Here is a 16,662-nt window from a genome sequence, read left to right on the forward strand (position 1 = left end):
AATACGATCTTTGCACACAGGACAGAGCTGGACCTCTTTTAAGGGCATGTAAAATGACTTTGCTCTTCAGGGGGTTCCCATGCTCTGCCATTTTATAAGTTGAAGGACACAAAGTGCTCACTTCAACTGTGGCGACAGAGGCACAATGGAAAATTTAAGAAAATGAAGGGTTCAATGAGTAGATACCGGGGCATGGTGGCAGAAAAGCAGAAGGAAGAACACACTGAACTTGTGAAGAAATCATATGGAGACAGCCAAGACTAGTTATCTCTCAGATGTAATAAATTGAATTTGGTACGCTCAGCGTAACAGAGACAGTTGATGAATTCATCTTTTGGCCCCAAGTGGTATCAGGGTGAAAAGTTCAGTGTTGTTTTTTCTAATGACCTATAACAAAATTCATGTGATTAAATCTAAAAACCTGTCAAACTTGGAGATGGAAGTGGATATAAAACCCGCGCTGCCAGGGATACAAAATACAATAGGAGACCAGATGCGGTATGGATGCGGTTTTGTCAACGAGTTTCGAGGTGATCACATCTCTTCATCAGGACAAACAACAATGATTTAGGAACAAAACAACACATTGTCTTTGCTTAAAAGTGAACAAAGGGGTTGTGACTTTCACAACCTCCGCAGGTAAGCAAATCTCATCTTAAGGTACTGTCACACTAGACAATATCGCTAGCGATCCGTGACGTTGCAGCGTCCTCGCTAGCGATATCGTCCAGTGTGACAGGCAGCAGCGATCAGGCCCCTGCTGGGAGATCGCTAGTCGGGGAAGAAAGTCCAGAACTTTATTTCGTCGCTGGACTCCCCGTAGACATCGCTGAATCGGCGTGTGACACCGATTCAGCGATGTCTTCGCTGGTAACCAGGGTGAACATCGGGTAACTAAGCGCAGGGCCGCGCTTAGTAACCCGATGTTTACCCTGGTTACCATCCTAAAAGTAAAAAAACAAACACTACATACTTACCTACCGCTGTCTGTCCTCCAGCGCTGTGCTCTGCTCTCCTCCTGCTCTGGCTGTGAGCGTCGGTCAGCCGGAAAGCAGAGCGGTGACTTCACCGCTCTGCTTTCTGGCTGCCCGGCGCTCACAGCCAGACCAGAGAAGCAGAGCGCCGAGGACAGACAGCAGAAGGTAAGTATGTAGTGTTTGTTTTTTTACTTTTTAGGATGGTAACCAGGGTAAACATCGGGTTACTAAGCGCGGCCCTGCGCTTAGTAACCCGATGTTTACCCTGGTTACCGGGGACCTCGGGATCGTTGGTCGCTGGAGAGCTGTCTGTGTGACAGCTCTCCAGCGACCAAACAGCGACGCTGCAGCGATCCGGATCGTTGTCGGTATCGCTGCAGCGTCGCTATGTGTGACGGTACCTTTACTCTTTTCTTAGTAATCCAGATAAGACCCTATTGGGTTTTTTGTCATTCCAGTTTTTTCTATAAACACATCTAAAAAGCCCTGAAATACTCCAGTTGTCAGCTATTTTCACTTGAAAACATACAAAATGCAGAGAACTCCTGGTTTCGCCTTATCACTTTTCAACTTTGCTGTGTAGACTGTGGCAGAGTCAGCAGAGCTAACTCTGTTTCACTAGTGAGTGATGAATATAATGACAGATAACGTTATTATTACTCCCTTCTTAGAACACAGACATGCTATTCCACATTGAGCAAATATGTGCATGAAGAGGCCGGAGGGAATAGTTGTCTGGCAACTATAATTAGAACTATGCAATAAAGGATGGACCATTATGGCCTAAAACATTTAAAAAAAACAAACCTGAACTTTAATTAGACTAAAATTCAAATCAATGATACATTCCTAGCATAAGGCCAAGTCCACAAAATAGAAAATATAGACACATAATAAAGTAAACTTTACAAGCTCATGTGAGATATCTATGGATTCTATATCAGTGCCATTAAACGATGTGTCCACCATCACTATCGTTCACACTGTGTATATAATTTTCAATTAATTAATTACAAATAATTTCTGGTGACATATTCTCTAGTTAGTATATTATGCGTGTTTGTTGGTGGAGTATATTATGTTTACCATTAAACGATGTAGTGCAAGTCAATTAATGCAACTTTTCATTTTCAAAAACGGTTTGAAGCAATTACCAGAGATATTAATCAGATTAGTATAAGGGAGATCCCATAAAGTGACTTTAATCAGCTAAATGAAATCATTCTTAGGCCTAGGTTGCTGTAGGCTATTGATATTACTGTTCCTCGCGTTTACATAGTTATTAATAACTTTCACTGTAGAAACTTTTTGTTCTTGCGAGACAAGAAGCACATTGGCACCAATTACACATAGACTTTTCTTCTGATTTGAATCTAATTATTTATCTTCGTTGTGAAATATAGACACCACGACAATCTTACACTGTGGTGGAAGAAACGTGAAAAATCACATTTACTATCGAAACATTTCTCATTTAGGAAATAATCACATGATTACACATGCATGTCAGAATAATTTATATTATCAAATGGGCTGACTGAACCTTGACCAGAAGTTGGCAGACTACCAGCCTCCACATCTCATGGTGATAATAAATTAACAGTACCCACAGAACGTGATAGCCACTTCATGGTGGATGTTATGGTACAGATAGAAGATAATTATTCATGGCCCAAAACAGCAATGCTACAAAAAAAAAAAAACCTCAAAAATATATAGCATTGGCAACCAACCATCATTTAGCTTATTATCATAATTATTATTATTATTTATTTATATAGCACCATTTATTCCATGGTGCTGTACATGACAAGGGATTACATTCAAAGTTATAGATATCATTTACGGTAAACAAATTTACGATGACATGCGTATTGTAAGCATATTTACTTACTAAAAATTAATGAAATAACTAATTCTGCAACCAGATATGCACTATGTTACATAGAAGCTGCAGAATTTTTTTTAAATGAAAGCTTAACAATAGAGATGAATGAATCGATTGGTAGGACCTTGGCCCAAAGGAGGCATCAGTAGTCTGTTGCCCACCAGATGGGAGATCCCCTAGCTGTCGGCATCGTCGGCGCCTTTTCTGATTTGTAGTCTTCGTGCAGGGTGACACAAATATGGCGTAGAGTTGGGCCTACTAATCAGAAGAGGCGCCAGGGATGATGGCAATTAGGAGAAGATTCACAGAGAGTTTTACAGGGGTCCAGGGACTACTGAAGTGGCCGATGGACCAGGGTCCTGCAGTCAAGGGTTTGCTCACACTAGATATTCCTAACTCCATTATTATGTTCCATCATAGAATCAAGGCAACTGAATTAAGGGAAAATCTGAAACTCTGACATCCATCAGTGGCATCTGATGGACCCCACTGACAAAGCATGCTACAATATTTTGCCTGCATCTGCAACGTAGCCTCCAACAACTAATTCACTCTGCAGTCTATGTACCGACGGACACAGAAGCTGTAGAATCCAAATAGTCCAACATTTATAATGAAACCCTATTACTACAACGATTTTAAGCCCAAAATACATGAATTATTTTGTTTCCTATGACATGACTGATCGGCCTTGGCAGAAATGATTGCTTCATACAATAAGATATTCTCCTATGCAAATTTAGGCTCATTTTCTTACTGTGGCAGAAAAGGCAGGAGGGTGAAAAATGTGAGTGAAGACTGTGGCTTGTACTGTGTAAACAGTAGCCATCAGTGGCGACACTCGGCTGGTGAGAACCTAGCGTCACCTCCATGGCTTCAAGGCTTGAGAACTCTATGACAATTGCGCCCATGCATCAAATTGGCTCTAAGAAAAAATGTCAGAATAATGAAATGTACAACTTGGTGACTTACTCCAGCAATATTTCTTACCTCAAAAGATGGTGGAAAAATCTCCGGGCGTATCTACTGATTGGGTCTCGATACTCCATTATGATGGTGTCCAGGAGAGGGCAGGTTGGTGAATAGAAGGTACCAAGGCAGGCCTCCAATTGAGCTGTGTTTATAAGAAATGCCAGGAATTTAGAGATTAATACTTTAATTCATACAAATCAGACCTGCAACATAGGCTGGAGAATTTAGGAAAACACTTCCATCACAAATGTAAGACGTCCCCTCTCCCCAGCACAAATCAGAAAAAAATAAGAATATTTAAACTGTCTTAATCCAGAAATTGAGCACCAGGGCGAATAATGTTTTTTTCCCAGTTTTGGCTATTCCACTGGCGGTCAGCACCTAACAGATAGGCTCCATAAGGCAAAAAGAATATGTTGATTTTGAGAGAATAAGGCAGCGTTCACACGCTGCACTAACTCATGTGGCCATGCCTGTCTTCAATGGGCAAAAGAATGAATGAGTTTTCAGATAACGCCTTACTGCACTCATTGCTGGCCAAAGGTTGACACAGCCGTTTGCTGCATGCGTTGGTTGGATGTCAGCCATACAGTCATGGCCAAAAGTATTGACACCCCTGCAATTCTGTCAGATAATACTCATTTTCTTCCTGAAAATGATTGCAAACACAAATTATTTGGTATTATTATCTTAATTTAATTTGTCTTAAATGAAAAAACACAAAAGAGAATGAAGCAAAACATTGATCATTTAACACAAAACTCCAAAAATGGGCCAGACAAAAGTATTGGCACCCTCAGCCTAATACTTGGTTGCACAACCTTTAGCCAAAATAACTGCGACCAACCGCTTCCGGTAACCATCAATGAGTTTCTTACAATGCTCTGCTGGAATTTTAGACCATTCTTCTTTGGCAAACTGCTCCAGGTCCCAGATATTTGAAGGATGCCTTCTCCAAACTGCCATTTTTAGATCTCTCCACAGGTGTTCTATGGGATTCAGGTCTGGACTCATTGCTGGCCACCTTAGAAGTCTCCAGTGCTTTCTCTCAAACCATTTTCTAGTGCTTTTTGAAGTGTGTTTTGGGTCATTGTCCTGCTGGAAGACCCATGACCTCTGAGGGAGACCCAGCTTTCTCACACTGGGCCCTACATTATGCTGCAAAATTTGTTGGTAGTCTTCAGACTTCATAATGCCATGCACACGGTCAAGCAGTCCAGTGCCAGAGGCAGCAAAGCAACCCCAAAACATGAGGGAACCTCCACCATGTTTGACTGTAGGGACCGTGTTACATAGTAACATAGTTAGTAAGGCCGAAAAAAGACATTTGTCCATCCAGTTCAGCCTATATTCCATCATAATAAATCCCCAGATCTACGTCCTTCTACAGAACCTAATAATTGTATGATACAATATTGTTCTGCTCCAGGAAGACATCCAGGCCTCTCTTGAACCCCTCGACTGAGTTCGCCATCACCACCTCCTCAGGCAAGCAATTCCAGATTCTCACTGCCCTAACAGTAAAGAATCCTCTTCTATGTTGGTGGAAAAACCTTCTCTCCTCCAGACGCAAAGAATGCCCCCTTGTGCCCGTCACCTTCCTTGGTATAAACAGATCCTCAGCGAGATATTTGTATTGTCCCCTTATATACTTATACATGGTTATTAGATCGCCCCTCAGTCGTCTTTTTTCTAGACTAAATAATCCTAATTTCGCTAATCTATCTGGGTATTGTAGTTCTCCCATCCCCTTTATTAATTTTGTTGCCCTCCTTTGTACTCTCTCTAGTTCCATTATATCCTTCATGAGCACCGGTGCCCAAAACTGGACACAGTACTCCATGTGCGGTCTAACTAGGGATTTGTACAGAGGCAGTATAATGCTCTCATCATGTGTATCCAGACCTCTTTTAATGCACCCCATGATCCTGTTTGCCTTGGCAGCTGCTGCCTGGCACTGGCTGCTCCAGGTAAGTTTATCATTAACTAGGATCCCCAAGTCCTTCTCCCTGTCAGATTTACCCAGTGGTTTCCCATTCAGTGTGTAATGGTGATATTGCTTCCTTCTTCCCATGTGTATAACCTTACATTTATCATTGTTAAACCTCATCTGCCACCTTTCAGCCCAAGTTTCCAACTTATCCAGATCCATCTGTAGCAGAATACTATCTTCTCTTGTATTAACTGCTTTACATAGTTTTGTATCATCTGCAAATATCGATATTTTACTGTGTAAACCTTCTACCAGATCATTAATGAATATGTTGAAGAGAACAGGTCCCAATACTGACCCCTGCGGTACCCCACTGGTCACAGTGACCCAGTTAGAGACTATACCATTTATAACCACCCTCTGCTTTCTATCACTAAGCCAGTTACTAACCCATTTACACACATTTTCCCCCAGACCAAGCATTCTCATTTTGTGTACCAACCTCTTGTGCGGCACGGTATCAAACGCTTTGGAAAAATCGAGATATACCACGTCCAATGACTCACCGTGGTCCAGCCTATAGCTTACCTCTTCATAAAAACTGATTAGATTGGTTTGACAGGAGCGATTTCTCATAAACCCATGCTGATATGGAGTTAAACAGTTATTCTCATTGAGATAATCCAGAATAACATCCCTCAGAAACCCTTCAAATATTTTACCAACAATAGAGGTTAGACTTACTGGCCTATAATTTCCAGGTTCACTTTTAGAGCCCTTTTTGAATATTGGCACCACATTTGCTATGCGCCAGTCCTGCGGAACAGATCCTGTCGCTATAGAGTCCCTAAAAATAAGAAACAATGGTTTATCTATTACATTACTTAGTTCCCTTAGTACTCGTGGGTGTATGCCATCCGGACCCGGAGATTTATCTATTTTAATCTTATTTAGCCGATTTCGCACCTCTTCTTGGGTTAGATTGGTGACCCTTAATATAGGGTTTTCATTGTTTCTTGGGATTTCACCTAGCATTTCATTTTCCACCGTGAATACCGTGGAGAAGAAGGTGTTTAATATGTTAGCTTTTTCCTCGTCATCTACAACCATTCTTTCCTCACTATTTTTTAAGGGGCCTACATTTTCAGTTTTTATTCTTTTACTATTGATATAGTTGAAGAACAGTTTGGGATTAGTTTTACTCTCCTTAGCAATGTGCTTCTCTGTTTCCTTTTTGGCAGCTTTAATTAGTTTTTTAGATAAAGTATTTTTCTCCCTATAGTTTTTTAGAGCTTCAATGGTGCCATCCTGCTTTAGTAGTGCAAATGCTTTCTTTTTACTGTTAATTGCCTGTCTTACTTCTTTGTTTAGCCACATTGGGTTTTTCCTATTTCTAGTCCTTTTATTCCCACAAGGTATAAACCGCTTACACTGCCTATTTAGGATGTTCTTAAACATTTCCCATTTATTATCTGTATTCTTATTTCTGAGGATATTGTCCCAGTCTACCAGATTAAGGGCATCTCTAAGCTGGTCAAACTTTGCCTTCCTAAAGTTCAGTGTTTTTGTGACTCCCTGACAAGTGCCCCTAGTGAAAGACAGGTGAAACTGTACAATATTGTGGTCGCTATTTCCTAGATGCCCAACCACCTGCAGATTTGTTATTCTGTCAGGTCTATTAGATAGTATTAGGTCTAAAAGTGCTGCTCCTCTGGTTGGATTCTGCACCAATTGTGAAAGATAATTTTTCTTGGTTATTAGCAGAAACCTGTTGCCTTTATGGGTTTCACAGGTTTCACTTTCCCAGTTAATATCCGGGTAGTTAAAGTCCCCCATAACCAGGACCTCATTATGGGTTGCAGCTTCATCTATCTGCTTTAGAAGTAGACTTTCCATGGTTTCTGTTATATTTGGGGGTTTGTAACAGACCCCAATGAGAATTTTGTTACCATTTTTCCCTCCATGAATTTCGACCCATATGGACTCGACATACTCATTTCCTTCGCTAATATCCTCCCTTAAAGTGGACTTTAGACAAGACTTTACATAGAGACAAACCCCTCCTCCTCTCCGATTTTTACGATCCTTTCTAAACAGACTGTAACCATGTAAGTTAACTGCCCAGTCATAGCTTTCATCTAACCATGTCTCGGTTATTCCCACTATGTCAAAGTTACCTGTAGATATTTCTGCTTCTAGTTCTTCCATCTTGTTTGTCAGGCTTCTGGCGTTTGCGAGCATGCAGTTTAGAGGATTTTGTTTTGTTCCAATCTCCTCGCTGTGGATTGCTTTAGAAATGTTCTTACCTCCCATCTGAGTATGTTTTCCTGGGTCTTCTTTGTTCAAGTCTAATGTTTTTCTTCCCGTCCCCTCTTCTTCTAGTTTAACGCCCTCCTGATGAGTGTAGCGAGTCTTCTGGCGAATGTGTGTTTCCCAGGTTTGTTGAGGTGTAGTCCATCTCTGGCGAGGAGTCCATCGTACCAGTAATTCACACCGTGGTCCAGGAATCCGAATCCTTGTTGTCTGCACCATCGTCTTAGCCAGTTGTTTGCATCAAGGATCCTGTTCCATCTCCTGGTGCCATGCCCGTCTACTGGAAGGATAGAAGAAAAAACTACCTGTGCATCCAGTTCCTTTACTTTCTTATCCAACTCTTCAAAGTCTTTGCAGATTGTCGGTAGGTCTTTCCTTGCCGTGTCATTGGTGCCAACATGTATCAGAAGAAATGGGTGGACGTCCTTGGAGCTGAAGAGCTTTGGTATCCTATCGGTCACATCCTTGATCATCGCACCTGGAAGGCAGCATACTTCTCTTGCAGTTATGTCCGGTCTGCAGATGGCTGCTTCTGTGCCTCTCAGTAGTGAGTCTCCCACCACCACCACTCTTCGTGTTCTTTTCTTTAAATGCCTCTTTTTTTCTCCTGTAAACTTTATGTTGATGCTTTTGCCCAAAAATCTCTACTTTTGTCTCATCTGACCTGAGAACATTCTTCCAAACATTTTAGGCCTTTTCAGGTAAGTTTTGGCAAACTCCAGCCTGTCTTTTTTATGTCTCGGGGTAAGAAGTGGGGTCTTCCTGGGTCTCCTACCATACAGTCCCTTTTCATTCAGACGCCGACCGATAGTACGGGTTGACACTGTTGTACCCTCGGACTGCAGGGCAGTTTGAACTTGTTTGGATGTTAGTCGAGGTTCTTTATCCAACATCCGCACAATCTTGCGTTGAAATCTCTTGTCAATTTTTCTTTTCTGTCCACATCTAGGGAGGTTAGCCACAGTGCCATGGGCTTTAAACTTCTTGATGACACTGCGCACGGTAGACACAGGAACATCCAGGTCTTTGGAGATGGACTTGTAGCCTTGAGATTGCTCATGCTTCCTCACAATTTGGTTTCTCAAGTCCTCAGGCAGTTCTTTGGTCTTCTTTCTTTTCTCCATGCTCAATGTGGTACACACAAGGACACAGGACAGAGGTTGAGTCAACTTTAATCCATGTCAACTGGCTGCAAGTGTGATTTAGTTATTGCCAACACCTGTTAGGTGCCACAGGTAAGTTACAGGTGCTGTTAATTACACAAATTAGAGAAGCATCACATGCTTTTTTGAACAGTGCCAATACTTTTGTCCGCCTCCTTTTTTATGTTTGGTGTGGAATTATATCCAATTTGGCTTTAGAACAATTCTTTTCATGTTTTTTCATTTAAGACAAATTAAATGAAGATAATAATAACAAAGAATTTGTGTTTGCAATCATTTTCAGGAAGAAACTGAGTATTATCTAACAGAATTGCAGGGGTGTCAATACTTTTGGCCATATCTGTAATATTATGCTGGAATATATATACACAATGGTAGCAAATCAACCACAGATATTGGCCGAGATTGTAAAATAATCATGTCTGGGAGTAGCACAAAGTCTTGGAGCACATGGTATGAAAACAATCTTGAATTATCTTGAATTTATCTACCGTATGTATTTTTGGTTTTTCTATTGAAGTATTTAATTCTATGATAAGGCTATGTTCACATGTATCATATCCACTGAAGATTTTTTGAGGCAAAATCCACAGGGTGAAATCCACAGTGACCTACGCAGAATAAATTGACATGCTGGGGTTTCAAATCCACAGTGATGGTCAATTTACACTGTGGATTTTCTCCACAGCATGTGAATGAGTTTTCTTGAAATATTTTTTATAACACTGTTACCGCAGCATCTGAATGTAAGCAAGAAAGTTCTCATTCCTTGACGGCAAACAGACTCAAAACTGTGAGGAAGTAAAACACAAAAGAATCATAGAAGCTTGCAAAAACGTATCTGATTGTTATGATAGTGTAGCAACTCACTCGGGAAAATAGGTAATACACTAAAAACTGCAACTGACCCTGCCGGTTCCTGAACAGGCTAGAGAACCTGACCCGACAGTCCCTAGTGGTTCCTGCATGAGCTGAGATAGTAGTAACCACAAAGTAGATGATGGCAACTCGGACCTATTCTGCCCGAAAGTCTGTCGAGTGCTTCACGTTCCTCCTAAAGTACCGGAGCGCAGAGCACAGTGCAAATTATCTACAGAAGGGAAAGTGTGCTGAAACAGATAAAGATGCCAGAGTGCATAAAACAAACCACAAAATACAAAATAAAGGATTAAGTACGTACTGTTAGAGAATCTGCCACCTACTTACTAAAAAGAAACAGAACATAGGTGCAGAGTAAAGAACATAAACAGCAGAGCGATAAACCCTAGCTGGTCTTTCACTGACTGGCTTAAACTACAGCAGTATCACTGGAAATCAAAATGAGACTATCACCAGAAGGGGAAAAGTATATAAAGCCGCACTCGAAAGGTGATAGGGCACACCAACGGGTAAATGAAAACACCCGTTACCCAAAAAGACTGCAGAAAGGATAACAGAAACTAAACACCCACAGAAAAGGTGTATGTGCTGTGGCTCAGGGGACAGCGAAGCCAATCACAAAGCACAGTCTCAAGGGTTTGAACCCAGATACATGATACTCATACTCTGATTACCAGTGAAAACAAATTATCTGCATGATTAGTTGGGGTCAGATCACTGAATCCCACACCAATCAGCAGAACAGGGAACTTTTATCTCCATCAGAATGGAGCCACATGCACATTGTGTAAAAACAATTACAGATTTTAAATTATTTTGTACAGACCTCACATATGTGAATTATATATAATGTTTTCTTAATTTGATAAACATCAAGAAAGTAATTCATTTATGTATTATTTAGTATGCTCACTTATACAGCGCCATCATATTCCACAACGCTTTACATAGATTACAGTCAGTCCCCATTGAGGCTCACAATCTATATTCCCTATCAGTATAGGAGGAAACCCATGCACACAGGGAGAACACACAGATCTTGTCCTTGGTGGGAGTTGAAACCAGGATCCTAGCACTACAAAGCCATAACGCTAAACACTGAGCCACCGTGCGATTAGTTCACGTGAATGGGGGATAAAGTACAGTACTCGGAAGCAACCATTAAGCAATGTATGGAGCTGCTGTGCTCTGCCTCGTACAAGGTTTATAACTGGCCACTGCAGAAACGGATGTCAGCTGATCAGTGTGTGTGCGTGTTGGGTGTCGGACCTCTACTGATCTCATATCCATTACATTTCCAACAGACAGGTCATCAATGTCAGTCCGGACAACTCCTTTAACCCATTTGGTGATTTAGACCACTAATACCGCTAACAGGTGAGGAGAGAATGTGCTAAGATAAGGTGTTATCTGAGCATAACCTACCAAACAGGCAATCCATGCATGTGTTGCAACTGTCAAACAGCTGCGAGACATGCAGCTGCGGGAACTAAGACACATTTTTCAGGCACACCAAATACACTCGGTTAGCATACGAGCACGAGCATGCTCAGATAACAACTTATTCGAGCACGTTCGCTCATCACTACTGCTGACATTAACCTCCTTCCCTGCCATAGATGACCAGGGATTCTGGAATTACACTCTTCATTGTCTTTGACCAACATGGAAGAAGACTAGGTGTACAGCCCTAAACTTGAGGAATAAAAGAATTATCCATTCAGTGTCCTAGATGTTGGCACTTCTCCTTGAACTACCCTTGACCATTAAAGATGCTAGATTAAACCCCTTAACTAACTAACTCTAGTCCAATAGGAATGTAGGCATTACCATTTTCAATACTCTAGGCCACTAGGCAACAAAGAAACAACCCCCTATCTACACTAGACCTCACGACCACTAAAGACCACTTAGGTTTTATTTTTTACCCCCTTATTTACTCTAGAACATGAAGGATACTAATGTCACCCTCCAAAACAACCAGGCACGGACATTTCTGCGGGATGCAATAACTAAAGCTGGGTTCACATTGCGTTTACAGCAGCCCGTTCAACACATACGGTAACGGGCTGCTGTAAACGCAAGTGCCAGTATGGCAGCACGCTAGCGCAGATAGAGCATCTGCTAGCTCTATCTGCGCTAGCAGTGACGGACCCGGAAACGCTGCAGCCCACGTCTCAGGGTCCGTCACTCAATTACAGCACATCCCTAGCGCACGCCCACTGTGGGCGTGCGCTAGCGATGCATCCGACATAGGAATTAATGGCTGCGTTAACGGACTACGTTACACCGCGTTTATGCCGCGGTGTAACGTAGTCCGTCTAACGTGCCATATAAACGCAGTGTGAACCCAGCCTTAAGGACTGCACTGATATATCTGAACACTTTGCAATATTTATGTGGTGTTAGGCTACTTTCACACTAGCGTCGGAAACGGGTGCAGCGGATGCATTTCTCTGGCGCATCCGCTGCCCCATTGTGAGGTGCGGGGAGGTGGGGCGGAGTTCCAGACGCGCATGCGCGGTCGGAAAAAGCGGTCCGTCAGGAGCAAAAAACGTTACATGTAACGTTTTTTGCTCCCGGCGGTCCGCCACAACACGGCGCATGACGGTTGCGACGTGTGGCAAAGCGTTGCAATGCGTCGCTAATGTTAATCTATGGGGCAAAAACGCATCCTGCAAACAACTTTGCAGGATGCGTTTTTTGCCATAAATGACGCATTGCGACGTCTGGCAAAAAACGCCAGTGTGAAAGTAGCCTTATACAGTATATGAATGTCAGACTTAGAGGAGCAGTGTCTAGGGCCCAAATGTTTTGCTAATTAACCCCTATGTCCTACAGGGAAAAATTTTACTCTGTTAGGTCGGGTTCAGACGGCCGCATTGAAAATTGGGCCAGTCACTGCTGCAAATTGTAGTCTTGTCTCGATTGAGAATGGGCGCCGAAGCATTCATTCATTGCATGCATTATTCTGGTCTGTAAAACTACAATGGATTCATGAGCTCCCCTTGTGCAGTATGTGGTGCACCCTGACAGCACACGGACCCATTATACGCATGTGTAAACGAGCCCTTACTGGTTGTGTTACATTGAAATCAACCTTGTGTATAAAGCTGATTTGAAGTGAAACAGAGAATGGTGGACCTGCCGATCATGACTTCTCCAGTGGCAATGATAAGTTACGGAGCCATTCGTACATATCTACTGCTTGTACTTGCCCTAGTCTCAGTATACGGAACATGAACACATGAAGAATGAGGCATGCCAGCACTTAGTTTGTATCTTTTTTCTACCAAGATGAGTACTACTAAAACTAGAAACAAACATCCCATTGCTCATACAAGTGGATCTCCAGCTTTTGTCTTCTTGTAGTCTCTAGGAAAAACAGACTTGCGTGTCATTTTTGATAGAAGCGCTTTCAAGTCTGCGAGTGACTATCTTGGCAGCTACTCTAAAGATACTTACATCTCACTACCGCCTTAACTTTAAACTCTGCATGCGATGTTGTTGGATCTCCTAGCGCCATTGAACCAGCCCGCCTCACATTGACTGCTAACAACTCCATATTCCTGTGCCCAGCAGTGCTCCATTATTAGCTGTCCCTTTTGTATAAGCTCAGTACACAACATACAATTTTTTCTTGTAAGATTATTGACTTTAGGATCAGCACAAAGCTGCATTTTATCATAATAAATATTTAATATATGGATTTTGTCACATTTTTAAAGAAATATTGAAATGCAATATTGTGCAATCTGTATCTTTCTACTTTCTAATTTTTGCCAATGAAAGATATTAGTTTCGGTACAAAGAAGGTCACTGGTAAACTGTTTTATGGACTTAAGACTTTCAGATCATTTGTGCTTGTTATAGTAAAATTAAATCTATTAGCAGGGGTTATGGAAATCATTTATAGAAGTGTTGCTAAGCAGCTCTTAGCCATTTAAGAGATATTTTGTGATGAGACGACCAGTTTATAAATGCAAAACCAAGTGCTGCAGAATATGTGGGAGCTATAGAAATAAAATTATTATTATTGTTATTACAACCAGTTTTTTAAAAAACTGTCCCGTAGTTAAAAAAATTTCACAAAAGGCTTAATAAAAAAAATAAATAAAAAAAAAATACACACCTCACCGATCCTTGCTCCCATTCTGATGCAGCCCGATACTCTGCCAGTCTCTAAAGACTCCCATGAAGATTATTTTACTAAATCTGTGTACATGAAGTCATGGCCAAAAGTATTGGCTCCCTTGAAATTGTTCCAGAAAATGAAGTATTTCTCCCAGAAAATTATTGCAATTTATGCGAGTAAGCCTAAATCCTTTTTGGAAAGCATCTTGTGGACAGATGAGACAAGATAGAGATTTTTGGTAAAGCACATCGTTCTACTGTATACAGAAAACGGAATGAGGTCTACAAAGAAAAGAACACAGTGCCTACAGTCAAATATGGTATAGGTTCAAAGATGATTTGGGGTTGTTTTACTGCTTCTGCCACTTGGTGCCTTGACTGTGATGCAAGGCATCATGAAATCTGAAGATTACCAAAGGATTTTGGATCGCAATGTAGTGCCCAGTGTCAGAAAGCTGGGTTTGTATCCTTGGTCATGGGTTTTCCAGCAGGGCAATGACCCTAGACATACTTCAAGAAGCATCCAGAAATCGATGGAAACAAAGCGCTGGAGCTCTGAAGTGGCAGCAATGAGTCCAGATCTAAATCCTATTGAACATCTGTGGACAGATCTTAAAATTGTTGTTCAGAGAAGGCAGCCTTCAAATATGAGAGACCTGGAGCAGTCTGCAAAAGAAGAGTGGTCCAAAATTCCAGTTGAGGGGTGTAAGAAGCTTGTTGATGGTTATAGGCAACGATTGATTGTAGTTATAGTGTGTAGCAAACTATCAAGTTGAGGGTGTAAACAATTTTGTTTGGCCTTTTGTTTTTGTGAAATTATGCCCAATTTGCCTTTTTTTTCTCTGTTTTATTGTGTTATTCAAATACACACAAAGGAAATATACATGTGTATAACAAAACATGTGTAATTGCAATAATTTCCTGGGATAAATACTTCATTTTCTGGAACAATTTCTAGGATGCCAAAACTTTTGGAAATGACTGTATGTATGTACTGTAATGTCAGCGTGTTAGTATACTGACCTACTGCTGCTTTCCCTGGTATCCAGCAACGTTCTGCTCCTTTTCTCAGTGACGTCACCGCTCTGCAGACTGTGCAGATTATGGCTGCGCTCTATGTGACCAGGGATGGCTTTTACAATGTAATTCAATAAAGTGTCAGAACGAGACTTCATAGACTTACATTGTAAAAGAGACTTCCGGCTTAAGCATAAAGCATGGATTGATCCTGATAGTTTGAGGAGCAGTGACGTAACTGAGAAGAGGAGAAGAACGGCACTAGATACCAAAGAACAAGGCAATAGGCGAGTATATGAATACCTTCACCCTACACTACATACATTTATACACAGATTTATTAAACAAATCTTCATTGGTGTGCATTTTTGATGCATTGTTTGGCTGCCGCGGTTTTCTGTCCCTGATTCTGGAAGGCATCACTGCAACTAAAAGTAGAGACTAACAAGGTACCAAGCAGACTAGGAACATGAGCAGTGAGTATGCGTGATGTGAAAATTCTTTATTTCATTTATTTTTTTAACAAAAGACTCAAAAAAAAATCTACTCATCGAATTTCTCCATTAACATGAAAACTGTGGAAACCATAATTAGCATTTTATTAGACAGGATTTCTTCTTGTTACAAACTATAGGCTTATACTGCACAAACCCTCTTTTTTTGATTTTTGTCTGGCGTGATGATGTCTCGGTCATCTTGTAAAGTTTTAGATCATCTTATGAGAAAATTACATAATACTTGGCTGCGTGAGCACAAAAAAGCTATGTGAAGACAAAGATGACTGATATTAGATGGTAATCTGAATAATCAAGCTCTCCATGAAAACACTGTATGTTTTATTACGTAAAAATGTAGAAGAGTCCCAAAGTCTACAAACGGTTTCATTTGATGAATGCTATTGCACTGCACCGGTGATCAGAATTGGTCAGTAGTGCAGCCTGAGGGTCTGGGCCTATAACATTAACCCCTTTACCCCCAAGGGTGGTTTGCACGTTAATGACCGGGCCAATTTTTACAATTCTGACCACTGTCCCTTTATGAGGTTATAACTCTGGAACGCTTCAACGGATTCCAGTGATTCTGACATTGTTTTCTCGTGACATATTGTACTTCATGATAGTGGTAAAAATTATTTGATAGTACCTGCGTTTATTTGTGAAAAAAACGGAAATTTGGCGAAAATTATGAAAATTTCGCAATTTTCCAACTTTGAATTTTTATGCAATTAAATCACAGAGATATGTCACACAAAATACTTAATAAGTAACATTTCCCACATGTCTACTTTACATCAGCACAATTTTGGAACCAAAATTTTTTTTTGTTAGGGAGTTATAAGGGTTAAAAGTTGACCAGCAATTTCTCATTTTTACAACACCATTTTTT

At 41.1% G+C, this 16,662-nt stretch overlaps 1 protein-coding gene across 1 annotated transcript in view; it reads right to left on the reverse strand.

Moving 5' to 3' along the window:
• The window catches only part of WDPCP (WD repeat containing planar cell polarity effector), a 380,247-nt gene that overhangs the window by 147,829 nt on the left and 215,756 nt on the right, over positions 1-16,662 (reverse strand). The window contains exon 12 of the mRNA XM_069768696.1: positions 3,856-3,979. Within this exon, the coding sequence (XP_069624797.1) occupies positions 3,856-3,979 (124 nt within the window). The remainder of the gene's footprint in view (positions 1-3,855; positions 3,980-16,662) is intronic.

The sequence above is a fragment of the Ranitomeya imitator genome, chromosome 5, assembly GCF_032444005.1.
Source record: "Ranitomeya imitator isolate aRanImi1 chromosome 5, aRanImi1.pri, whole genome shotgun sequence".
Classification (NCBI taxonomy): Eukaryota; Metazoa; Chordata; class Amphibia; order Anura; family Dendrobatidae; genus Ranitomeya; species Ranitomeya imitator.